The sequence below is a fragment of the Peromyscus californicus genome, unplaced genomic scaffold (assembly GCF_007827085.1).
Source record: "Peromyscus californicus insignis strain IS unplaced genomic scaffold, ASM782708v3 Scaffold_14__1_contigs__length_90479793_seg_2, whole genome shotgun sequence".
Lineage (NCBI taxonomy): Eukaryota > Metazoa > Chordata > Mammalia > Rodentia > Cricetidae > Peromyscus > Peromyscus californicus.
The window spans coordinates 26815490-26842046 of NW_026294436.1; the positions used below are offsets into that span (position 1 = coordinate 26815490).

The following is a 26557-nucleotide window of genomic DNA, read 5'->3' on the forward strand; positions in this document are numbered from 1 at the left end:
GGAAGTGTTTATGGCTCTCTTATTATTCTACATACCATGAACAGAAAATTCCAGTGTTTGGAAATGCATTTAATGCTTTATGAGATTTTTCCACTTTTCAAAACTTCAAAGAGTAGGTTGTGTTAACTTTATTGAAGGGTCATTTTTGTTTAATGAAAAATGAAATTGTAACAATTTTCATCTTTTCCTAAGTAGATTTTATTTTTCTGAATGACTCCTGATTCAATCAATTACATGTATAATTAGTGGTATATTAATTCTGTTGTGGTGTTCATTAGAGAGTTTAAATATTTTGTTAATTTCAGAAAGAGTAAAGTAACAGTTAAAGAAGACTCCTATGGACAATTATTTCACAGAAGGACATGATCTTACATATAGTCTACATTAACCTCAGTCAACTTGATTTTTATTTGGATTAAATACATTCTATAGAAGTGCAAATATAAGCTATTAATGTACTCTGAACTTTTAGTTACTAACTTTATTCTGATTGTGTGTGTTGTTCATTGTGTATTATTCAAATACAAATACTTTTAAAACAAAGTCTTTGCATTTGTAGAGGAGCCTTTAATGACTTTTTAGTGGATAATGGAGCAAAGATTTTGAGATGTTCCTGTCCTGCCATATCATTCTAATGGCTTGTTTTGTTTTCCATTTGCTATGAACAGCAATGAAAAGGTAAATTAAAATGCGATGTGTTTTTATTGGAGTAGAAATGGATATTAGTTAAAACGCTGAATCCATGTTATTACTCTCATGCTCTCATGCTGTTTCTGTATTTGTTTTCTTTTATATGCTAATTGCTATTGATAAACTTTCAAGTATAATCAAATTTTTATAATACATGGATTTTTCACATTAAAAAAAACTGACATTTTAATTTTTCTTTCCATAGGTCTCACATATTTTGGGTTAACAGAAGTCTACCTTTGTGGGGCTTACAGGTTATGTACAATTCTGTCTTATTCCTCTATTTCTGAATTCATTAATATTTCACAGAGATACCCAGTTGGGAAGTGAACTGTTGATGTTCAAATTGAGTTTGCCTTTATGGCTAACCTTAATGCACATGATAGGCTCACATTTTGACTTATTTCTTCTTGTTTTTCTGAACCTTGCATTCTAACTTTCGAGATTTTTTTCCTTGCAATCTGGATGAGACTTTAGAGAATGCTGGAAAATTAAAATAGGTATATAAACAAAAAAGCCAAGAAATGTCTCAACCCTCCATGTCTCCCAAACTACTTTCCATGACTCATTTATGTAACTCCTTTCAGATCAGTCAAGCACCACAATTGTGGGTACTTTTTTTTTTCTAGGGGAACATGAAAGAATCTAAGTAAATGAATGTATAAGCTTAGAAGGCCAATGAAGTCTTAAGAAAGTAAGACAATAGACAAGAGGAAAGTCTGTCTGAATTATAGACCTGGGTTTCTTGGCGTCAGCCACCTAGCCTTAATTCTTGTTTCTATCAGTCTTGGTGAACATAATTGTTTTGATAAGGTCCTGTCACTTCTCCTTAAATTTATGTGCTATAGATCATTTTTTTTTAGCTTTATGTTAGTTCTTAAAAGTGCAAATTAAATGGAAAACAGGATCACTAACTTAAAGAAGACTTGGCAGTTGCAGGAAAAACTTTATGATTCACTTTGCCTGCGTTCACTTTTAGTAGTTCTATCTAGATCAGGAGTTTGATTGCCTAAAAAGCCACGCTGATTCTTTTCACATAAGGTATGGCAGTGAATGATTTTGAAAATGTAGTATGATTATGACTACAACTAAAAATTTCTGTGTACACTTCAATTAAGTGAATTTAATTACATTGATTTACACTGACTACTGTTGCAAATGTCAATTGGTATACAAATAATCCTTCCCAAATACCTTCCTCAATATTAGATGTTCATTAAAATATAATCTTATGGTCTCTCATGTAAATCCTCTATCAGTCTTTAATAAAAATTTAGAATGAATTAATATTTCAAAAAGTCCTATAGTTTCCTAAAATTGCTTTTACTTAAATTTTATTCTGAGTAGTACTTAGCATAGCATGTTAGAATTTTCTAGAACTCCTGTAGCAATATGCTATTAGAAAATAGCATAGATAATCAAAATAGAAGATTTGTGGAGAAAATCAAAATATTCTTAGCTTCCTATTATAAATATGACCAGCTGCATGAATGCTTGGATAGATTTTTACTTGGATTGCTGGACATTATCTGTTCTCATTGTGCTAAAATTTGCTGTTCACATAAATTCAAAAGTTTCATTTTAGTAGAAAACAACTTTAAAACCCCAATAAACATCATTTCTGATTATAAAGTGTCTTAAACCTTAGTTAGCAAGAAGTATAGTTGTTATTTGAATAATTTCCTGTTTGTGCTTGCATATTTCATTCTACAGTCCATTTCACACTAATGAGAAGGCAGGATATGTATTTCCATGGGAGAACCCTTGCTTACTTAGAATGTGAGAGGTCTGGGGTTCAATTCCTCAGCATTACAAAGGGAAAACACTTGTAATTAGTTCACTTATGTAATAAATGAAACATTACTGAAGAAAAATTTCTCTATTTCTCTACCTATTTTTCTGCTTCAATGTGTCCTGAAACTAACAGTAACAATTGCATATACTTTAGAGCAAGCAGAGAAAGACCTTTGTCTCAAATGACACAAAACCAGCATTTCCAACCAGAAAAGCACAATTGGTCACAGAATTGTTATGTAACCTCAAAATATCCTACATGGCTGAAATAGCCCAATTTTAGTATATTCAAGGATGTTGGCATTACATATTGCCTGAAGTAGACGAAATGATTCAATACACTGTTTGAACCTTGTATTTGGCTTTCTGAAGGGAAATGCTGATTTAAGCAGTAATGTTGGGAAAAACAGTTGTGTGTGATCCTAATTTTTATGTCTTGTGGGAGACCAGCCCCCACCATTATTTTACTTCAGGGACTCTTGAGGATTGAGAGACAAGAGACTTAGTTAGAAATAAAGAGGGGAGAGAAAACACAGGATAGACTTGGATGGGCCTGGATCCTTATCCACTGGCCCAGAACTTTATTCCAAAGGTCTATTTATATAATGCCAAGGGGAGGGGCAAAAGACTTCCCCTTTGCTAGTCACAGTCAAGTGTAGACCCTTACAAACACCTAATACTCAGGCCTGTGGTCCAATCTAACTCCCATGCAGTCCTGCTGGGTATAGCCACTAGGAAACCTAGTGGGCTACCACAATGAATCTTGCCCACTCTAGTCAGCTTGAATATTTAACTCTGATATTTATATTCAGGACATTGAATTAACAATATTTATTCAGAATATGTGAAATTGCCAGGTGTGGTGGTGCATGTCTTTAATCCCAGCACTTGGGAAGCAGAGACAGGCGATCTCTGTGAGTTTGAGGACAGGATAGCCTGGTTTACAGAGTGAGTTCCAGGACTGCCAGGGCTGTTACACAGAAAAATCCTTTCTCAAAAAAAAAATTATAAAACCTAAGCTGTAATATATCAGGTAGTATAATAATATGTGCATCTCTTCACCTGCTGATTGAAATTTAAGTGATAGTACCACTTAAATCATGTGTGTATATGTATATCTATCTATCTATATATATCATGTGTATATATATCATATGCAGCTATGTATATATTCTCACATACTTGTTTACAGTTACTAGCACGTTGTGAAAACATATTTTATTTACTTTGCATTTTCTCATTAGGTTACAATTTGTTTTTAGGTCTCAGTGGCATTGATCAGTCTATTTGAAACAATACTCCTTGGTTATCTCAGTTATAAGGTAAGCTAGTCTAATTAGTTTTCTGCTGTAGAACTCACTGCTGGCATTTACCAAGTTTTCTTCTTTTTATAATTCATACTTGGGGATAAGGCAGGCTCTTCTTAAACCACTTTAATTATTCAGAGCCTCTCTAGTATGTGATAAAAAAACTATAGTAATATGGTTGGATTTTCCTTGGTGTCTTAGAAGTACTTCACTAATTCCTGTGTGTTTACTTACCCATTATAGGCATGCTTCTATTGAGGCAGTGGAATGATACTCATTTTTATTGTTCTCAATCTCTTTTCTTAATCTGTTAAAAACATTAGAAAACAATTGTGTCTTTTAGGAGTTATTTTAATAAATTATTTTAATTACTGGTGCAGTTCTGTTTGGTTAACACAGTTTATCAAGTATTTATGAAGTGCTCCTATTTAATGAACTCTACACTTCATGGCCCTTTTCTCAATCGGTTTACAATTTTAAAAAAATGGGATGATGGGGAAACTATCCAAATTAGTGAAATATAAATCAGAAAGCAGGAAGCAGTGTTTGACAGGTATAAATAAATATGATAGGTGCAGGAAAAGAAAGAATGTTTCTTAGGATAAAAAGAAGAACCTCAGTGATAAGCAGAGTCCTTTATGAATGACTTTAACAAGGCTATGTGAAAAGACAGGGTCATTGGGGTGGGCAAATTAGCAAAGGAGTAAATAAAAGAATATGTATATGAAATGGAGGATGACAGATGACTACATTTGGTTAAAATATTGATACCTTGTATGGCAATATAGAATGGGAAATTGTCAGAACCTCTGGGTAACACAACTCCACAACACATCTTATAGTAAAGACCATGTGTTCTAGTGACAAATGATACAGTATGTAGAGAAAATCAGTGATGAGGCTGGGCATGGTTATGCACCACTGTAATTACAGGCTTTGGAGATAAAAATAGAAGGAACCAGAAATCAAGGCCAACCTCAACTATGTAGCAAGCTGGAAATTAGCCTGAGCTTCATGAGGCTCTCAAGAAAAAAAAAGAAAAAAAAAATGAAACAAAACAAAAATAACCCAGCTCAACTAACCAAAAAGACAAACAGAAAAACCCCAAACTAATAAAAATGGAGAATTAGGCTTGGTCAAATAAATTGTTGTAGCTGATGAAGGATTATGAAAGCAGAAGATAAATAAATGATGAGCTGATTGGTTTTGGTCGATGAAGAAAAGGAAACTAAAATGACATTCATTTGTAAGTTTTTCTGGATTGAGATGACTAGAAACAATGTGGGAGGACTAATAGAATTATAATATAAAGAAAAAAATCAAGGTAGAATCTGGGTAGAGCAGAATTGGTTTTGGAGATTGTGACATGGTGGTGGACAGAGAAGCATGATATGAAAACACCTGAGAGTGAGGATTAAGATCTTCTGGAAGATTCATTAAAATTCAATGTTCATGTTCACGGAAATGATAAAGGGAGTCAAGAAATTCTCATGCAAAGAATCAGCATCAAAGTTGAAGCCAAGGATTTGAGAGGTAGAGTTGATCACCTACAGGTTTTAGAGAGAATATACAGCAATTGGAAGACAGAAAAGAAGTGGAGGCAGAAAGTACTACTTGTCCTTAGTTCACACATAGTGACATAAGAGTACAAGGTTCTAATTCTAGAAGAATTGTTATTCACTATCTATTTTTTAATTTCCAAGATTAAACTACTTTTCAGTCCTAAATTTTGATCAAGTAGTATTTGCAAACTCAATCAACATTTCTTCTAGGTCTATTTTATTTCCATTTAAATTTTCATTAGTCCTATCTAAAATACCTAGAAAACATTATCAATTTCTGTGATGGCAAATCTAATGAATAAGCATGTATGAAAATAAATTAATAAGCATGAGAACATGGAGAGTTCAGATGAGTTTAAAAACACATTGTGAGAACCGAGCTGTTAGAAATGTCTAAGTAGGATCAATGTTATGAGAGAGTATGTGAACTATGAAAAATGCCTGAGGTTTCTGAAAGAGGCAGTGAGCTCCTTTTTGGCTTCAGAAATCTGTCTTAATGGACACCATTGAGAATAAAATATGTTTAATCTAGAAAGTTGGTTTACTGTGTTAGGAATTTACTAATAGGATTGAAGGACTCAGAGATGATGGAGACTATCTGCATTGCTTAAAGAGAGAAAATACAGGGAGAATGAAGAATGATGGAAGAAGAAATCTCATAGAAAGTAATGAGAAGCCAGACAAAGAAACTGGGATTTAGACACCAACTGGGATGAGGTTCCATTCTCATACAAGAATATAGAAGATAAGGGGTGATGAAGTCACATATATTTACATTACTTAGAAAGTCCTAATCCAGTGATATTCTGTATTGATGGAGGGATAGACTTTTAATAATCTGTGTCTCCTGGCTGAGAATATGTACTATAAGTTTCTCCTGATGAGTATATGTCTCTAGATTCTCAATTACCTAAAGTGAAAAATTGAAATGCTAAGATTGTCTTTAAAATTGTTTAATCTTCAGCTGTGTAATGAATGTTGAATGTAAGGCATAGAAGACTTACTTCTAAGTAGGCATGTGGGTGTTTTAGATATATCAGTCATGTCTCTTTCACTTGTGCATGCTTATTTGAAGAGACATAACATAGCCAGATATTAATATTCATTTGTAAATGTATTTCCTCCAAATTCTAACTAAAGGTAATAGGAAAAAAATTTTTTTTCTGCTTTGCTAAAAGGACTCCCAGCTCTAATTGAAGAAGTCATTTAAAATATACAAAGAGATTCAGGATAACTTTCCATTGCAATTATATGATGATGGCATTCATAATTAATTACTTCCTATCATTGACAAAATGAGAGCAGAACATTACAAGGCTTAGAAGACAGGGCTTGATGATATATAATATTTCTATTCTGACCTCCATAAACTTTAATGGCTTAGCTAGAAGAGAAATAGATGTTAAAGTCCAAAAAGTTACAAAGGAAATAGAAAAGATAAAAATGAATTTGTGACAGTAGAATAAATTTCTATTAACTATCTTCTTTTCCTCTCATAAATTTAGTGAAATTCATGAACTCTTTTGACCTAGCCAGTACAGTGTTGGATAACTTCTTTTCAATAAATAAATTAAATAACTGGTAATAATTTATGGCCTATAAATAAGAATTTAAAATCTGCTTCTTTCTAAAAACTAGGATTTTTAAAAAATAGAAGATAGGTTTGCAAAAAAATGGTATTTAATTGCATTACAAATTCTGTCTATATTTAACATTGTTTAATATCCAGAGATCTGAGATTTCAATGTGAATAGACACTAAACATATATTTCTTCCATGTATTTGTATAAAGACATTGATATTCATATATTTAATATTAAAAATACAATATTAAAAAGCATTTAAGCTCTCGACATCAAACATTCTATAATGAGATTGAACTGAGTTTTAACAACTACAATAGTTAAATCTCTCATGGAGACCGAGAACAAAACTTTAAAGTACATGTGGAAATTAGCACATAATGAATTACAAATCCATGGCATAATGAACATTATTTTCCCTTATTTAGATGTGTAGGTCTTTGCTCATGTATTCCTTCCATTCATGTTCATAACTGCTTGGCAAAACACTCACAGTAATTACCTAACACTAAAGTTCTTATTCTTCTGGCACCATAACTACCCTCTAAGTCTTTATCAACTGCTTTTAAAATAGAACTCTATTTATACATACATATTCATTAAATCAAAGGAAACAGAAACAAACATCAGCATGATTTCCAAAGCTCTACAAATAAACTTCATCACACCTAGAAGCTTTTGTTAAGTCCATGATTACTTGTTCCATAATTACTCTAAAAATGTATTATTTCTGAGAAATATAGCACCTGAGTAACTTATCTGAAAAAAAAATACTTGTATTTTCTAGATGGTTTCAAGTACATCTAAATACTATGGAGTCTTTGCCATGCCTAGACATTTGAAATTTACATATTGCTAATCATACATTTAATGCTATAAGCTTCATAATACTATTTGAAATCTATTCAAAGAAGATTAACTATCGGATTTTTTCATTATGTAAGTTAAGCATTCTTGCTTTTATCCCTTATAAACAAAATGTTTAACTCACACACCTAAGGCTCAGGCAAGATTACCGAAGAGGGGGAGGAAAGATTTTAAGAGACAGAGGATTAGGGAATTTGCTGTAAGATGTGTCTCCTAGTAATATCCACAACTATCCCAGTAAACTCCTACCAACCAGACTGTCCATACATGAGCTGAACAAGGGTGAGGCCCAACCAGATGTGGAAAAGCCCACAACTGCTGGCAATGGTCGAGATACAGCCCGAACTGACCTACTCTGGTGATGGGATGGCCAAACACCCTGATTGTCATGCTAGAAACCCCATCCAACTACTGAGGGATCTGGATGCAGAGATCCATAGCTAGGCCCCAGGTGGATCTCTGGGAGTCCAATTAGAGAGAATGAGGAGGGTTTATATGAGCGAGAATTGTTGAGACCAAGGTTGGATAAAGCACAGGGACAAATAGCCAAACGAATGGAAACACATGAACTATGAACCAATGGCTGAGGGGTCACCAACTGGATCAGGCCCTCGGAATGGGTGAGACAGTTGATTGGCCTGATCTGTTTGGGAGGCATCCATGCAGTGGAACCGGGTCCTGTGCTCATTGCATGAGTTGGCTGTTTGAAACCTGGGGCCTATGCAGGGTCGCTTGGCTCAGCCTGGGAGGAGGGGACTGGACCTACCTGGACTGAGTCTACCAGGTTGAACTCAGTCCGCGGGGGAGGCTTTGCCCTGGAGGAGGTGGGAATGGGGGGTAGGCTGGGGGGAAGGTGGGGGGGGGCAGAGGGGGGAGAACAAGGGAATCCGTGGCTGATATGTAGAACTGAATTGTATTGCAAAATAAAAATAAAAAATTTAAAAAAACCCAAACAACAACAACAACAACAACAACAACAAAAAATGACAGGCAACTGAGGAAAACTGGGATTGGGAGAGGTGGTCCTCCCCAGAGAAGAGCACTCTAATTGGTCGTCCAGTGCCAATCAGCTCTGAAAACATACATTCAAAAGTAATATTATATGGACCCATCAGGTTATATTAAGGAATATATCTGTGTATATAAACCCTTACATATTTGCAGTAACAACAAATGAAAAAGGAGGTCATGAATTTGAAGGAGAGTGGGAGAGGGTTATATGAGAGGGTTTGGAGGGAGAAAAAAGAAGGGAGAAATGTAATTAATATACAATCTCAAAGAAAACCCACAAGGAATAATATATTTATATATAATTCTTAGGTTCAAACTGGGCTTTAGAACACCTAGGTTGCCATATTTCTGCAATTTTTATAATAACTGCCTTTTGGAATTGATTTCTGCTTTCCTTGGTGATAATATCTAGTACATTTTCTGTCATGTATTTTGTTATAGTTTAAGGACTGGCATGCCCATGGTAACTGAAATGGCTGGATTAAGGTTTACTTACATTTTATTGAATTCTGCCAATAAGAGTAACCTAGCATCACACAAATAGAATTGATAGAATGTTATCTCTTAGAAGGAGCAAATATTTTTTGTTTGTATTATGAAGGGTAAATTAAGTGAAATAAGTGTGTGATATGATTTTGAGAGCCACTTTACTTGTCTTTGAATATTGTTTATAGTTCAACTGCATATTGGCATTCTATCAATGCATGCTCTCTTTTGTCATCATAATTTAATTTTGCACTGTGGATTCTTATGATGTAGGTCCCCAGGGAATTCCTAATGGCCTGTGAAACTCATGGATCCTTTCTATATTTATTTTAATAACTATTTTAGGGAAGATAATTTATGAATGCATCACTTAGTTCAGAAGATAACTTGAGACCTAGGAATTAAGCAAACTGAATATCACTGAAAATATATGTGTTTATTTTTAGCTGTAAGTACATTATTCCTCTATACAGTTTGACCATGGAAATTAGTCCTCAGTGGGATGTTCATTCAGTTGCTGCAGCACACACACACACACACACACACACACACACAGAGAGAGAGAGAGAGAGAGAGAGAGAGAGAGAGAGAGAGAGAGAGAGAGAGAGAGAGAGAGAGAGAGAGAGAGAATCAGCCATGGTGTGGTCAGTATAATGTAATCACAGTCTTTATTTAGGAACTTCCTCCTTTGTGGCACTTGTGTGGGAACCAGATCAGAGCGTCTTGAGCTGTGTTTCTGTAAAATCACTGTGTGTTCTTTGAAATCTATTCTAGTGTGCTAGCTGTATCCAAACCTTGTGTTTGGACCATGTCTTTCCTAGAGTGACTGATGTCAGGATGACTCGGAAAGATAAAGCAAAATGAAACAAAGGAACAATAAAACTCCTCAGAGTAGTTTTGTATGTACAATGAAGTCAGGAAAGGAGACCACTTGAAGACTTGGATACAAAGGCACCCACCATGGCACATTTTATGCATCAAAATTACTTGGGAGCTGGAATGGCTTTTAAAATAAGGGTAGAAGGCTAGAGAGATGCCTTAGTGGTTAAGAGTGCTTGTTGCTCTGCCAGAGGCCATCAGTTTGCTTCCCTTTACTCAAGTCGGGGGTCCACAAAAATCTCTGTAACCCCAACTCTAGAAAAATCCAATGCCTCTGTTCTCTTGAGGTACCATATTCAGGTGTAAACACCCACATACTGGCACACATACTTACTTGTAATTAAAACTAAATTTAAAAAATGATAGAGAACTCAATATACACCAATTGAGATAGTGCCTTGTACATTATAATAGGACGTTCACTTGTTAAAGTGTGTGAATAGTGGACGAGTATTAATGTGAGTGGAGTGAAGGAATACTGGATTGATATACTGGCAACATTGGTGATATAATGCAGTTATAGATCGTGTAGGTAAATTCCTGTGGGGCAGGAATGGATGGGCTAATTATGATGTTTGACTAGATGAGAGAGGAAAAACAAACCAAAGCATGAACTAGAAAAATTTCATGATCTATTTGCAAATCTTTTTTGTCTTTTTGATACATTACATTTGTGTGGGATGGGAAAGCATGGTGCAAGAGGATGTTCAAGGATACTTGATTTGTGTTACTGGGAGAGAGCTCAATCAGGAGCAGGACATAAATTTGGCTTTCAGACATATTGCATTTATGATTTCAAGACCTCAATATGGGATAGTGGATTAAATATTTGACCTGAGTCAGAATTTCAAATGTGGGGTATTGATCTGGGCAATAGATAAACTGGTTGGAAGTCACAGGTTATTGATGATTATAAATTGTAGCTAAAGCATAGATAAAAGTCCTTAGAATTACATACAGATAGACAATTTTGAAATCTTTCTTCTAGAAAATTTCTGTTTAAATTAGTTTCCATGTTTAGTGATTTGTATTTACCTACATTTGGGGAAGTTGCCAATTATAAATTTCTTTCAATGGTTTTCAATATAGATTATTAACAAGGAATATATTTCAGTTAAAAATAAAACATTACATTCAAGGAAAGGAGGGTGTGAAATAATCAGTAGGAATTCCTTTACTCATTTGTATATTAACTTTAGTCCTAGTAAGTATATAAATAAGAACAATCCATGTTACATACTCTTGTGTGGGAGTAAGGCATATCATCCAGAGGGAGAAATGTGAGCAAAGTTTCAGAAGCATAAAAAGCTTGGAAGTTCCAGGGAACTGTAAAATTTAATATGGATGAATCTGTGGGTGATTTTAAAATTGAGAGAGAAGCAGTCTAACTACAGGCTAAACTAGTAGCCAGAGTTAAAATCATGAATCTTCATGTAATATAACTGTGGGCTTGGATTTCATTCTCTAGACAACAAGAACACAGAAATTTAGAAAGAACCTTGTTCTCCAATATGTAAGATGATTCAAAAAAGAAACCATCCAAATCAGGTGCCAGTTGTAAGACATCTTTAATGATTTAAGTAAAAATCATTTTAAAAAATCGTATGTTAAACTGAGCGGAATGTCAGGAGACATTGCTATAAACTGAATTTGCCCAATGTTATCACAGGGACTAGGAAAATGAGTCGTAATCATGTATGTACTGATAGGAACAATATTATCCTGTAAACTAAAAAGTAATCTGACATCACTAAACTCAGTTAAAACTGGCCATATGGAGAAATCTGAGTGCCTCGGAAAGTCTGGTCATCCTATACTTCTCCAAATCCATGCTCTTCCTGCTGCTCCATGCTGATTGGATGGAATGAGCAGTTGATGAGTTGATGCATAATTTGGAAATTTTCTTGCAAGAGCATGGATACCCTCTTTCAGAACACCCACATCATGGTGCTCTCCCTACTTCCATTTCCATTCTGTTTGTTGCCAACTGCCCTGGGAGCCCAGAGCAGAACAAAGCCAAGAGGGAATGTGGTCAGTGTCTGAACAGCAGTCTGGTGTGTCATACTTTGGAATGACTAGACAAGCTCTTCCTCCTTCTCTGTGAGAGCTTCTGTGGCCTTGCTGGGGCTTTTGGCTGAAAATCCCTCATGCAGTGCCTCAGGCTAGCTTCTCAGGGTCAGATAAAGATCTCAGGCTCCTGAGGTCCCCATCTGTTCCAGTCCCCTGTCACCTCAGGCACACACCTCTTGAGGGAAAACCACTTAAAAAGAGATCAGTTTCCCCTCCTTATTTTCATATCAAATTTGCTCCCAAAAAATTATTGACATAATATAAGCGATTGTGGGTTGTTCTTAGCCTGTCTCTCATTTTTTTCTTTCCTTATTTTTTCCTCATGGGTTAGGCATGGGCTAAATGTAGCTTCTAGTTTGCATGAAACTACGTGATTCCTCTGAGTCCTTTTCACTTAGCGTGACGTGAAGAGAAAGGCATCCTTTCACTTATAACATTTATTTCCAGAAAAGATCTCTGTGTGCTCCCATCCCCCACGGGCTCCCTCCCGTACCACATTGGCTGTAACATGAGGGAGGGTTATGAGCTAATATGACAAACATTTTTAGCACCTTAGCACCTAGAAAATTGATGATCTAGCACAACGCCTTTGGGGTAGGGACATACCTATACACTGCAATATACTGAGCCACTGCAACCCCAAGAAATATTGAAAGCTTCTCATTTATATCTAATGTTATATGATAATTGGAAAATGTGGGCAATCCAGATTTCTAATTGCTTTTCCAATGCATGGATCTCTTTATACCTTAAAACGTTTGAGGACATTCTTAGGATTTGCCATTCAATATTGTATTGCTCTCTAAGGCTGGTATTTCACAAAGGAAGAGGTGGCTCTGTCATCCAGTTCTGAAGTTTAAAAGTCCTTTATGAGGTAGTTGGATGTATTTGACTTTTTCAAGGCCCGTGTGTTGGCTCATGTTACATTAAGGAAGTGTGCATTGGAGAGTGTAAGAGGTCAGACAGGAAGCCAGGAATGGTCACATGCCAGGGTTGATCTGATTGTGAAAATCTTCCCCTGCTGGAACTCACTGGAATCCCACAAACACAATATTGATCCCCTGCAAAGGTTACCCCCCTTACAAGGAGCCTTAGACTCATTTCTCCCATTAAGTCTCTATACAGAGGATCTAGCTTTTAGTACATGGCACATTCAGACCATATCCAAATGCGAAATATCAAGGTCAACTTCATGGGCATGCCATCCATGTAATGACAAAAGGTTCCACAACTGCAAGATCTCTGTAACTGTTTTAATGCTCTCATAGCTTCCCTTGAAATTGTTAAGAGGCCCCATATATTTGTTATTCTCTGGGCCCTGTAAATTATGTACTCAGTCCCGATTAATTTCACATTACAGACTGGGAGATTAGAATATACATGATTCAATGGCTCTTTAAATTTCATTAAACTTAAAAAAAAAATACCAGTTGAGTGTAACAAACAAGCGTGATTTACAAAGGACGTAAGCTGCATTACCGTGTGCTAGTATAGCTATGATCATGGAAACAAATTGTGTCAGTTTATTGTAAGGTCCTGTTAATGCACTTTATTTACTAGTAATTTCTTTTAGGACGTATTATAGGATTCAAATGTTATATACACTCTGCCTGGTCTACTTTGGTTATTTACTTTAGTTCTAACATTACAAAACCAAAGAGCATAATTCTGCTTAAAATTAATTTAAAAGCTATTACTGCATTCATATACAGATCTGTTAATAAAAGCGTTGGTATTACTAGAGGAATTTTGAGTCCTAGTACTTCTCTAACTTTTGCTTTTATTCAATATTTATTTGTAGGGAAATATCTGGGAACAGATTTTAAGAATCCCATTCATCTTGGAAATAATCAATGCGGTCCCCTTCATTATCTCAGTAAGTCTAAGCCTCTTAAAGAGTGTTATTTGTCATTAGATTTTAATAAATTCTCTAAGTATAAAAACTTCTACATAATATAAGAGACATGGATTCAGACTTTGAGTAGAATCTGGCTCCTTAAAAAGAATAAAGTCTGGATGATAACTGAATTGCATAATTAAATGAAATCTAGTAAGTTTCAGTACAACAGCAAAGGGAAACCTTTTAAACAATTATACAGTGTATGTAGAGTTCTCATTTGAATAGATATTAGTATTGTTTGAAGATCCTCAAAATTACATTATTTATACTGTGGAATTTTCAAAATAGAAACTAATAGTATGAAATATTTACCACAATTCTCCTACTGAGAGCATGCTCATTTCTAGTGAGCATGCTCAGGCTCATTTCTTTCTAATTTGTTTATAGAATTTGTCCACTTCAGTTCCTCATTAGTAGGAATGTGAATCAGAGCCACATAGCCAGCTCCTCCTCGATGTTCTGAATTTACCCTCCTGCAAAAACAATCCTATGCTACGGTCACTCTGTTCCACACATACGCAACCCTGAGTATGCCATTCGTAAGAGTAGGTTCTAATATCATTTTGCTATAGCAATGATTATTGGAATTAGAACTGTTTAGACTTTATTTGGTGATAAAAGAAAGATAAGTAGATATTATCTGGAGCTGCTCCTCACTTGCATTTTAATTTGAGTGACTTATCTACAGAGAGAGTTAGAACTAGATTAAATGACAAGCTTTCTAAATATAAGTCCAAATGAATGCAGCTTCTCAACATCATTTAAGTGGTTGAATTGGAAGACAGGGATACGTTTCAAAAGACTCCTCTTGTACCTCTTTACCACCTGAGGTGGAGGAACAGCAAAGTAAAAAACACATTCTGAGATTTAATAATAGATTCAGCATGGTTACGTCTGACATCTGTTGAAGCCTCTTACTTTGTGCTTCAGTACTAATTTCTCCAAGAAAGATTTCAGCAGTGAGTGAAAGACCATCCATTAGTGTTGATTTTAAAGGATTTGGTACTGTTTTACATCTTTTCTTTCTTTCTTTTTAAACTTTTATTCTGTTTTATGTTTCTTTTTAATCCTCTAGATACAATTTCTTGCTATAAGATTAAAGTTGAGTTTTCACTTATTTTTCAGATATTCTGGCCTACCTTAAGGAATCTATTTGTTCCAGTTTTTCTAAACTGTTGGCTTGCCAAACATGCCTTGGAAAATATGATTGTAAGTAATAAAAGTAAAGTTCAAAACAAAAATATTTTTCAAGCACCCACTATGTCTTACTTATTTTCAATGTTTCACTAGAAGCAGAAGATTATTTGGCTTTTAGTTTATTCCTTTGCCATTGCATCAACCCCTATAAATTTACATAACATACAGAATTTGTTCAATTTCAAGGTTATTGAAATTTTAAATGTGTTAATTTTAAAACTTTTACTGTAATTAACTGTCTCAAAATAGTTTTATTTAAATGTTTAGTGGTAAACTACTGCTAAGTAATTAATGTACTATATAGATTACATAATTAATTAGTACATCATGTTTAATAAAAAGTAAGTGATTAATTTACTATATCCTGATAAGAATGAAAATCTGGCCGGGCAGTGGTGGCGCACGCCTTTAATCCCAGCACTTGGGAGGCAGAGGCAGGCGGATCTCTGTGAGTTCGAGGCCAGCCTGGGCTACCAAGTGAGTTCCAGGAAAGGCGCAAATCTACACAGAGAAACCCTGTCTTGAAAAATCAAAAAAAAAAAAGAATAAAAATCTGTAAAATGCATGTGTTGCATTCCCTAGGTATTGAAGGGTTCGGTTACAGATAAAGAAAATGGTTCAGGCTTTTTGAAGTTATCAATCTCTAACTGCTTTTTACACAGGTCCAAATGTCTGAACAATCCCTCTGAACAGGCGCACTCTTCATTTTTAAGGCTATCTGTTTATGCATATGTAGTTGATAGTTTAGAAGCCTTAGTTTTTATGGCTTAGGGATGTTTTTGTCTATTATTAATGGTGAATAATTTCAAGTTTGGTAAAAATGTGGGAGTTTGTGAGGCCCTTTCAGAATGAGTAGCTCCTCATTTGTGATCATAGACTCAATGGTGTTGAGCTGAGTGGCAGATCTAGTCCCCAGGGCTGATGGAGAAAGACATGCAAAATTCACGCTCTCCTGTAGTCGTCTTCCACATCAAAAGTTGACGTTCTGCTCTTTGGAAGGAATTATTTGTTCCTATGACCTGAAAGTGCTCACCATAGTTTTTCATTACTTACAAGCAAGTTGGAAGGCATTCATTAGTTAGGCATTCTTTATTCAAATGCTAATGTGTATCTGGAATAAGGCACTTTGCTGTGACCAATATCTGATGAAAAGCAACTCAAGGAAGGAAAGATTTATTTGGTTTCCTATTCCAAGGACTACGGTGCACCACAGAAGGGAAGGCATTGTATCACATCAGGGAAGGCATTTTAGCAACAGCAAGGAGTGCTGCTGGTCACTTCCTGTTTTCGAGTCAGAAAGCAAGAAAGTGTTTAGGAAGTGGAACCAGACACTAAAATCCCAAGGGTTACAGCAAGGTTGCACTTCCCAAAGTTCTCATAACTCTCCTAAACACTGCCACCTGCTGATCTCCAAGTGTTCAAACACAGGCCTCTTTGGAGGCCTTTTACATTCAAACCACAACAGTCTGTCTTTGGGCCCACATAGGCTCATGACCTCCTCGTAAGGTAAAATGTATTTGTTCCCATTTCAAAAGCCCCTATTTGTTTTATAGCTCCCACACAGCTCAAAGTCCAAGCTCTTCTGAATTCTGAAGCAATTTCTCAACTGCGAGCCCCTAAAAAATGTTAGCTATTTTTAATATGCCATGTCAAATAAGTATTTCCCAAAGAATTATGGCCATAGAGAAGAAATATTTACCAAAATAAGACCAAGGCTAGCATGGAAAATGTGAAATCCTGAAGCTTCGTGTCTAACACCTAAGGCTTGTGCTATAAATAGCTCAGTTCAAATAATAACACTGATATTAATGGCTGCTACCTGTAGCACACATAGCCTCTCTCCTCTCTCTTTAGCTGGTCATTACAAGTCTACAGCTTTCCTTAGCAGACATCCCAGGGTCTGGCCGTCTCTTTTATTGTCATTTCTCCACTGCAATCTAGATACCACTGTTATAAGCTTCCTTCAGTGGCCTCTCATGACCTCCTTGCAAAGACTCCATTCCTGCCATGCATTTCCTGGCCTCAGTTGCCCTTTAAAATTGGGGTTTGAGATTATGTGACCCCTCAATCTTGCATCTTTCATGCTTGTAAAACCACTACTATTAATGAGATTGCCAATTTTTGCCTTCTCTAGGCTGGGAAGGCAGCTGCTTTGTGTGCTGACCCTGGTGAGAGCACTTGTTTGCTCTTTATGGTGCTAATCTGTTTAGCAGTTACAGCTGTTCTTCAGCACCCTTGCCTTCAACTTGAAGTTCATTTATTCTACCGTCAAATGACATATTAGAAAGAATACATCTTTCTGCTCCAGATGTTGCTCTTTCTCAATGAAACCTATATGAGAAGAGTCGATAGGAACAGTGTCACAGCCTGAATATACTCCTCTCTTGAACTTTCCTATACTAAGCATATTGGTTTATTGAAAACTCAGCCTCACTAAAGTTATCGGGGCATAGGCAACATGCTTCTAGATTTCTTTTGAGAATACCACACCAATGGCCTTCAGCCCTATTCTCTATAGAGTTCTTGATCTCCTCTGAAGTCTTGTGAGCTGAGTCTCTGTTCTTCCACACTGCTACCAGAAAAGCCCATTAAGTTCTGCTTAAAATATTTTGAAAATTCTTAGGCCCAGAATTTAAAGCTCTCCCACAATATGTTTTCAAACTAGCATAAGGGAATAATATCTACATTATCTGCTTTATCACAACAAATCCACTTTGGAGTACTCATTTTTTTCTGCTTCTTTTGTTGTTACTGTGACCAAACACCTGAAAAAAATTAATGAAGAAAGGTTTTATTTGGCTCATAGTTCCAGAGGCAATCATGGTAGAGAAGCTATGGCAGGGCAAAATATACTAGTCACATTGTTTTTGTAGTTAGTAAGCAAGGAGTCAGCAGGAAATGTGATTGAGCTATAAGTCTCAGAGTCTTCAGTGATCGATTTCGTCAGGAAGCATATATATTCTAAGTATTCCACTATTGGGCTGGTCAGATTATCTGTGGGTGAAGAGTACTACCACCAAGCTTGAGAACTTGAGTTCTGTTCACATGGTTGGAGGAGAGACTGAACTGCAATTGTCCTCCAACTTTCACACAAGGTCCACGATACCCACATGCGCTCATAGAGGGTCCATGGTATCTTCATACACACACACCACACACACACACACACACACACACACACACACACACACACACACACACACATATCCTCTTCACACACACACAGGATATGAATTTTAAATACAAGAATAAGGTGTCCACAACTTTTGAAATTAGTATACCAGTTGGGGACTGAGTGTTGAAACACATGAGTCTATGGAGACATTTTACTTTAAAGCCACAGCTGACCTACTTTATATATACTGGGCACTTTAATTAACATCTGATTTAATTTCTGTGCTATTGTCTTCATCTTAAAAAAGTAAAAGTAATCTAGTTGCAAACTTGTTGTGAACATAAAGTGTAATCACACAAACACACACATATGATACGTAAGATACTGTGTCTGGTGTGTGCAAGGTTTTGTAATGTTGATTGCATTTCATGGAAAATTACTCTTGTTAGTATTAGCACTTGTTTTTCATTTAAATGACCTTTAAGCAGGCATTATATCAAAAGCTTTGGCCAAAGAATTATTAGAATAACATTTGAGCATTTACAGCAGATGAGTGTTTCTAACTACTTATGTGAAGTAACCCACGATTCCCAGGAAAGCACAGGGCCAATGGGAGGGAAGTGTGGGCGAACATGGCCTGTGGAGTGCCTAATGCTGTCTTCCTGGCCCCAAAGAATTACCTTTTGACTGAATCAACTGCTAATGAAAAATGCACCCAGAATCAAATAAACCTCTGTGAGTTGCTGTATACTTAGCAACCCCTCCAAGACAGGAACTATTAGTCAGTATTCAAGAGAGACTGTTTACAATATTGGTTCAGGACTCACAGCCCATTGCTGTTCTGTACTTAGCTTTTCCAGCTCCCACTGAATGTCGAGTCCTAGATTATTTTTCTGATCATTAGCCCATCTGCTCTGAGAAACTAAAGAGTAAGAGATGACATTCGGGCCAGTAAACTCTGTTATTTGTTTTCATAACATTTCTGGCTTAATGCACTACCAAAAACTAAAATAATGAACTGAGATCATTTTCTTAGTGACATTTATTTTCTCATGCTCCCCTGATTATGAGATGGATAAAAGTGAATCATTAAAAGTTTGAGACTAACAGAAAATTGTGAATAAAATATAAAAAATTCTGGCATTTGAATTCAATATTTTTAATTATTTCCATACTTTATTTGATACATGCACACAAGTCATAGTTGAAATTAACTAATTCAATTTTTTATTTGAAATTGTCACATACTGGTAAGTAGTGGGTAGAGTGCTATATTATTAAATACTTCATTGTAACAATATTTAATTGATATTTCTTAAACTATCATTCAGACACACCATTTTTAACTATTTTCAATTGCATATTTTTATTTCAACAGTGACAATTTATTTTATATAAAAAGCAAAATTTTCCAATATGCAGGCGCATGTGTAACTATTAGTGTTCATCTCTTAGGATTATTAAGTGATTAAAGTTTGAAAATTTTTTTTCAGTAATTACTTATTTCATGAATGCACTGAATAAAAATGACATGCTTCAATATTTTCATCTGTGTTACCAGGTTGCTTCTAAAAATATTTATTATCTGGGAAGTATTGCATGTGTCTGTTCAACATGCACTCCTTCATTCCTATTTCTTTTAATATTAACACTACTGAAATCAATGTTAGTATTTCTTAATGGAGAATCGTTTCTTCCTATGTTACAGGCTGCTCTAATTCATGTAATGGTTCATTAGTGAGTTTGAATTACAGTTCCAGTTTCCTTCCACTGCTCCATCCATTGATACATTATTTTCGTGAAATTTTGCACTTTTTTTTTTTCATGGGATCATTACCATTGGAAGAGGTGGTTGTTTGTTTTCTTTTTGGTTTTGTCTTTGAGATGGTCTGTTCTTATATAGCCCATTCTGGTTTTGAACTCACAATTCCCCTTTCTTAGACTCTTGAGTACTGAGGGTATAGTCTGCACCATCGTAGTGAGCTTGGTATGTCTGGGAGTAATAAATGCAGCTTGTAATCTGTTTTCTGCAATGAAAGTGTGCTGAACTTTAGTGCTTTATTGGTATTCCTGTAGTCTGTCTTTGTAACAAGAATTGTTATGTAAGTTATGTCCAGATCCATGTAAAATAAAAATATACTCCTAAATTCATTTAAATCTACATATTACGCATACAGAGGATACTTGATATTTAAACTCATGTATATTTAGTATTTATCAAAATTTAAAATATGCTTTTTATTATTCTAGAATGATCTTCATAGAGCCATTCAACGAACCCAGTCTGCAATGTTTAATCAAGTTTTGATTTTGATATCTACATTACTATGCCTTATCTTCACTTGGTAAGACCATGTATAGCAGCCCTCTTATTATTTCGTTTTATTTCAGTTTTTATGGGAAATTGTATTATAAATCATTTTCATCAATATTTAGCTAATATAAAGATACGATCACCATAATGCATAAAAAGTCACCTATAGAAGTGAAATAAAATCTTTTTTAATCTTACAGACAAAACAAGTAATCACATGTATCATTTGATCTTGAGATTTACTGCAACTCTGACATTTTCTCGAAAGCTGTCCACACAGTCAAATCACAAGGATTTTGCCTTCATGCTGTGGTTGTGAAACAACCATTTTTTCCTTCAAATTATTGACATATAAGCAGCCACATCTCTCTGTTTCCTTCAGAGCAGAAACTTGGTTGAGGATATTGCCAATACCCATCACTCACCCATGCCACGTCTCTGTCTGTACAATGTTTCAGTGTGGGACCTGGTGGAATGCAGTGGTGGGAGTCTTGCAATGTAAGGCCTGGCACTTTGACTTATTGTGTCCTCAAATTGTTTTCTCTTTTGGAGGTCATACTTAACATTACAGTGTTCCAATGTGACATGGCATATTATGTGTTTGGATTCTGTGTCTCTTTTGCAAGAGAAAATATAGTCAAGATATGAGCAGAATAGTGTTTGCTTTACAGATATTATAGATTTTATTTGTACTTGTCTGTAACATGTTTGACCTATTTAGAATGAGAAAAAATCTAATTCGGAAGTAGGAGCAATCAATGTATACACACACTGGTACATCTGCTAGATGCAAACATTAGTACAGATGTGTGAAGGCAGACTTGGGTATATATAAGCTATTTTGTGCTAATAGTATGTGGTTAATACTAAATATACTTTATGTCTATTGCATTTTTTCTGGGCTTTAAAAGTAACATGATATATTTTATATTTAAACATAAAATTTGTACATAATGTTTTTAACCTTTCACAAAAAATTTACGATACCTCTAATAAATATCTAACTACATAAATAAAATCCACAGAAATGCTAAAAGTAATTCGATCACACAATATTGAAAACTCCATTAAATTAAGTGATTTCTATTGCAATGTCGCTACAAATTCTTATTTGAAATATAATAACATTATATTCAATAACAATTTTACCTTAAGGAATTTACAAAATTAAAACCTCAATGTGTAAATACTAAATTTTCTGATGTTGGATAATTGCTGAGAAAAATAAGATTAATGGTTTCTGGATACAATATAAAATGAATTTAGTGAAGAAATGTTTGTGTCTAGGGATTCTAGCTCCATTATACTGTAGTTGGTGACTGCTTTATGAAGATAAAGATAAAAATATAGTTTGGGGCTATGTAGAAGTATACCTACTATTAATGAACATTTTGTGTTATAATCCTTCTCTGAATACCAAGACCAGAAATACACACTCTTTGTCTTAAATAGTGTAGCTGTAGCAGAAATATAGGTGGGGCTGGAGGGATGGCTCACCGCTTAAGGGTGCTGCTATACCAACACATGCTCCCCATCCCCTGGCAGCTCACAGCCATAAGTAACTCTAGTTCCCCAGAATCTAGCACTTTCTTCTGACCTCCAGGGGCACTGTACACACGTGGTCTATATACACACATGCAGGCCAACACTTATACACATAATTTATTTAAAGTATACTTCTGGTGGTGGTGGTGGTGGTGGTGGTGGTGGTGGTAGTGGTGGTGGTGTGTGTGCATGCATGCGTGCATATTTATTATATTTTATATTACAACTCACAGCTTTAAAGCAGAAAATTTAATACATCTGTTATAATTTGAGCTTTGAACATTCAGGAAGTTATATTTAGATGCACTGGCTATATTCTTAATAAAACTCACATCCTAAAATTACCTGATTTAGAAAGTAGCTATCTAGCTCTAAAACACATGTAGGCATCACAATTATTAACATTACAAAGAACTATTATTAAGCATCTGTCTATGAGGGACACATGCTCAGTGCCAAACTTAAATAAGCATTAAGCTGCTGACCCATTCTTTCCAGAAAATGTGCTGAAATGTTTTTCCTGTCATTGTAACGGAATTGGACTCATCTGTCCACATGCTGGCTCCCTACCCCTCTTCACCAATAATGCTCCCTTCAGAGACAGCTGGCCATTGTGATTCATCCTGCATCTTGGTAACAAAGCAGTTGTAAACTGGTACTTCCGGGAATCAACCGCATGACTTTAGCTCAATTATCAATAAATTCCAACCAATAATAAGTACTATAATTGATAATGCACTTGCCGTTTCTAATTTTACATGGATAGACTTATTTTGCAAGTCCTTGGCCACAAACTTTAATATTTTGTTTGAATTCCTCTGCATATTTATACATTTTCTCATTTTATAGCTGTAACATAAAGATCTGCGCAAATGCATATTTTCTGGTTGTCATCCAACGTGAAAAATTTGATATACTTTCTCAGTCTTTTTTCAGTAGGGAAAAATCCATTTATTTCTAAATGTGATCATGTAGGGCTAATAGCACATGGCCTTTTCTTCTGCACATATAAATGCTTATTTGAGTGATGTCTTCCTAACTTCTTGCGTTTTGCGGCTTTGTTGTTAAATAAGCCCCTGGGAAGTGGACTGGTAGAGCCCGAGTACTGTAGTTCAAGGATATGTTACAACTCGATCCTGAGCTTCGTCACCATCATTCGATCTGCTTTAGTCTTGATATTTCATTTTCTTTTCCTTTATATCATAATCAATGCACAAAGGACATTTGTCTATAAAGCTAACAATTGTCTAACTACTCCTGGGATTATGTTGTGCTAGAAAAATATGGAAAACTTTGCCCCAATTAAATTTTATGTATGTAGCAATCCAGATTTTAGGCATTGTGGTGGTTTGAATGAACATGACCCCCAAAGGGAATGGCACTAGTAGGGGGTGTGGCCTTGTTGGAATGGGTGTGGTTTTGTTAGCGGAAGTTGCGTCACTGTGGAGGTGGACTTTGCGGTCTCATATGTGCTCAAGTCACAGTGCCTGTTGCCTGTGAGTCAAGATGTAAGAACTCTTAGCCCCTTCCTAGCACCATGTCTGCCTGCATGCTGCCTTGTTTCCCACTGGGATGATAACGGACTAAACTTCTGAACTGTAATTGAGCCACAGCAGTTCAATGTGTTCTTTTTTTCAAGAGTTGCTGTTGTCATGGTGTCTCTTCACAGCAGTGGAAATCTAACTAAGACAGACTCCTAATTTTAGGAGTTAGGAAAGTTCACATATGTTTATGATACTATTACAACACATTACTTTAACTATAAAACCTAACTTCTAAATGAAATTCTGATTCAAAGACAGGAGTTTTGAAGTGTGATGACTGTGAATCATTTTTAAACAAACAAATACTGAGAATAATAATTAACATGCCAAAAATTTTAATTTGTCCCCAAATTTTCATGGGCACTATATATAGTAGCACATTTAATCTTTTATGATCTATTGCTAATATTCCATTGCATCATAGTTTTTATGAAGAAATTGAAATACGGAATAATTCAGGAATTTACTAAAAGAAGCAACTATGTTATCCTTTCTGAAATGCTTCTTGATTTACTGTGTGCTGTGTTAAGTCTTCTGTAAGAAAAACAGTCCCTTCAGAGCAATAAGGGTAAATATAGTTATTTGTATTGTCATATGAAAATATAGTTTCTATAACAGTGCCCATAATTTTTTGCTTGTTTGTTTTTATTTTTTAGACAGGATTTCTCTGTGTGACAGGCCTGGCTGTGCTGGAACTCACTTTGTAGACCAGGCAGGTCTTGATCTCTCAGAGATCTGCCTGCCTTTGCCTCAAGAGTGCTGGGATTAAAGGCATGCACCACCACCACCAGTTGGCTGTATCTGTAAATTTTTAAGAAAAATAATTTAGAATCTATAGCTGTCAAACTAAAGCATTATTGAAGTATAGTAATGTTTAGTTTTAGACACATAATATCGCAGAGAATATGGAAAGTAATTGTGATGAAATATGTAACTAAAGAAAGAAAATACAAAATGAAGGCATACAGATTATTTTGAAGACTTTCCTATGTAACGACACATACATTTTCTCCATGTCTGGAAAACCATGGTCTGCCCCTGGAGAAGTGCGCACGGGAGTTCTCCCTAGACAGAGGCAGGTGCTACTTTTCATTTTGTGTGTTTTAGCCTCTTGGTCAGTCAACTTTCTGTCTCTGACACAAAATTTTTTGGGATAGTTAGAAAAAGGAAGATTCCTTTGGATGCACTGCTTCAGAAGTCTTCGCGGGCAGCCCCTTAGCCTTGCTGCTTTTGTCTTGGGGCAGCACAGTGTATCATGGCAGGAGTATATGGAGGAGGGATCCTTTTCACACTATTCAAGTCAGCGTGAAGCGTAAGGTTTAGGAAGGGCCTAAGGTTCCCAATATCTCCTCCTAGACCATGGCCCACTGACCTGAGTTCTATAATCTGCACTTCTCTTACATCCCATCACTTCCCTCTAGCACCATAGACTGAGGACCAAGTCATAAATACATGGACCTTTTATAATCACCTGGAGCTGACTTCTAGATAAGGGAAGCCCCCAGTTAAAGCAGTAATGCAGGAGTGAAGAGAACACTCCAGCCACCATGCTGCAGTGACAGAACCAACCATTTATATAAAATAAGTCAACCAGTACACTCAGAACTGAATCCTTTTAGGCAGTGACACACATTGGCTGTCTTCCTGAAAACAAACACTCTGGGATGAAATCCGGTCAACTAAAAAATAACATTAAGGGAAACAAATGAATTTTTTTTTTTTTATAGAAGAAAGGAGGTAAAAGATGAGTCACATGTAGTGACAAACACTTACCTTTGTTCCCTGAAGACTGAGTTTAGCATTTCCTGGTAAGAATGACAGCTGACATCCAATCTTTGTTGTGTTTTCCACACATCATTCATTAAATATTTAGTTGTACACAGTGGGCTTCGTGTCACATATTTTTATTTTCAATTACAGTAATGAAGCTGAGACAGGAAATGATGACAAATCATGTAATCTCACTAGGCTATGACTTAGTGAGAACCCAAATTCAGATTTGGGTTTGAACAATACTTAAGCACCTTAGTAACATTTCAGTGGAACAGAAGAGCTTAACATACAAATATGAAAAAAACCTCAGAACATTAGAAAATAAAAGTCAACAGAAATGAAATCTTCCACTATTGTGAAGTTTGAATTACAGACATTAAGATGATTACAGTCTTATTCTATGTGATTTTATTAGTGAATATATATTATATAATGTTTTAGTGTTTGTCATTTTAATAGCTAGTTAAATATCTTAATTTCAGCAGGGTTTTCAAAACTGCAATATTTTTCATAGTACTTGTGGCCCTGTGAACACTGGCCCACAGGGAGGAAGCTTCCATTTCAGCTTCCACTTGGGTTATCTGTGCCCTGTGTCCAGAGTATGGAGTATGTGGTGTTTTGAGAAATAACATCTTTGTGTTTAATTCTTAAGGGCAATAAAGAGTAGTGGTTACAGTTTTTATTTTTATTTTTTTTATGTTTTTATTTTTTTTTTAACTAAGGGAGCCTCTGTGGGTTCCCTGGCCAAACAACTCAGGAGAAGATGTTCCTCACTTGGCACTGGAAATTTGTTTGGATGCCAATTCAGCTCTTGTATTGTAATCATCACTTTTCAGTTAGCTTATAAAGTAGTAGTTTCTATATGCGTTTTACGTGCATCCTTAATTTTGGTTGACCATTTCTACAACCCTCAACTTTCT

At 35.6% G+C, this 26557-nt stretch overlaps 1 protein-coding gene across 2 annotated transcripts in view; it reads left to right on the top strand.

Annotated features, from left to right (window-relative positions):
• Kcnt2 (potassium sodium-activated channel subfamily T member 2) overlaps positions 1–26557 on the top strand; it is a 353431-nt gene that overhangs the window by 118784 nt on the left and 208090 nt on the right. For both annotated transcript variants that reach the window (XM_052737110.1, XM_052737109.1), the window contains exons 4-8: positions 896–944; positions 3747–3806; positions 14051–14125; positions 15275–15358; positions 20712–20806. In XM_052737110.1, coding sequence (XP_052593070.1) covers positions 896–944; positions 3747–3806; positions 14051–14125; positions 15275–15358; positions 20712–20806 — 363 coding nt within the window. The remainder of the gene's footprint in view (positions 1–895; positions 945–3746; positions 3807–14050; positions 14126–15274; positions 15359–20711; positions 20807–26557) is intronic.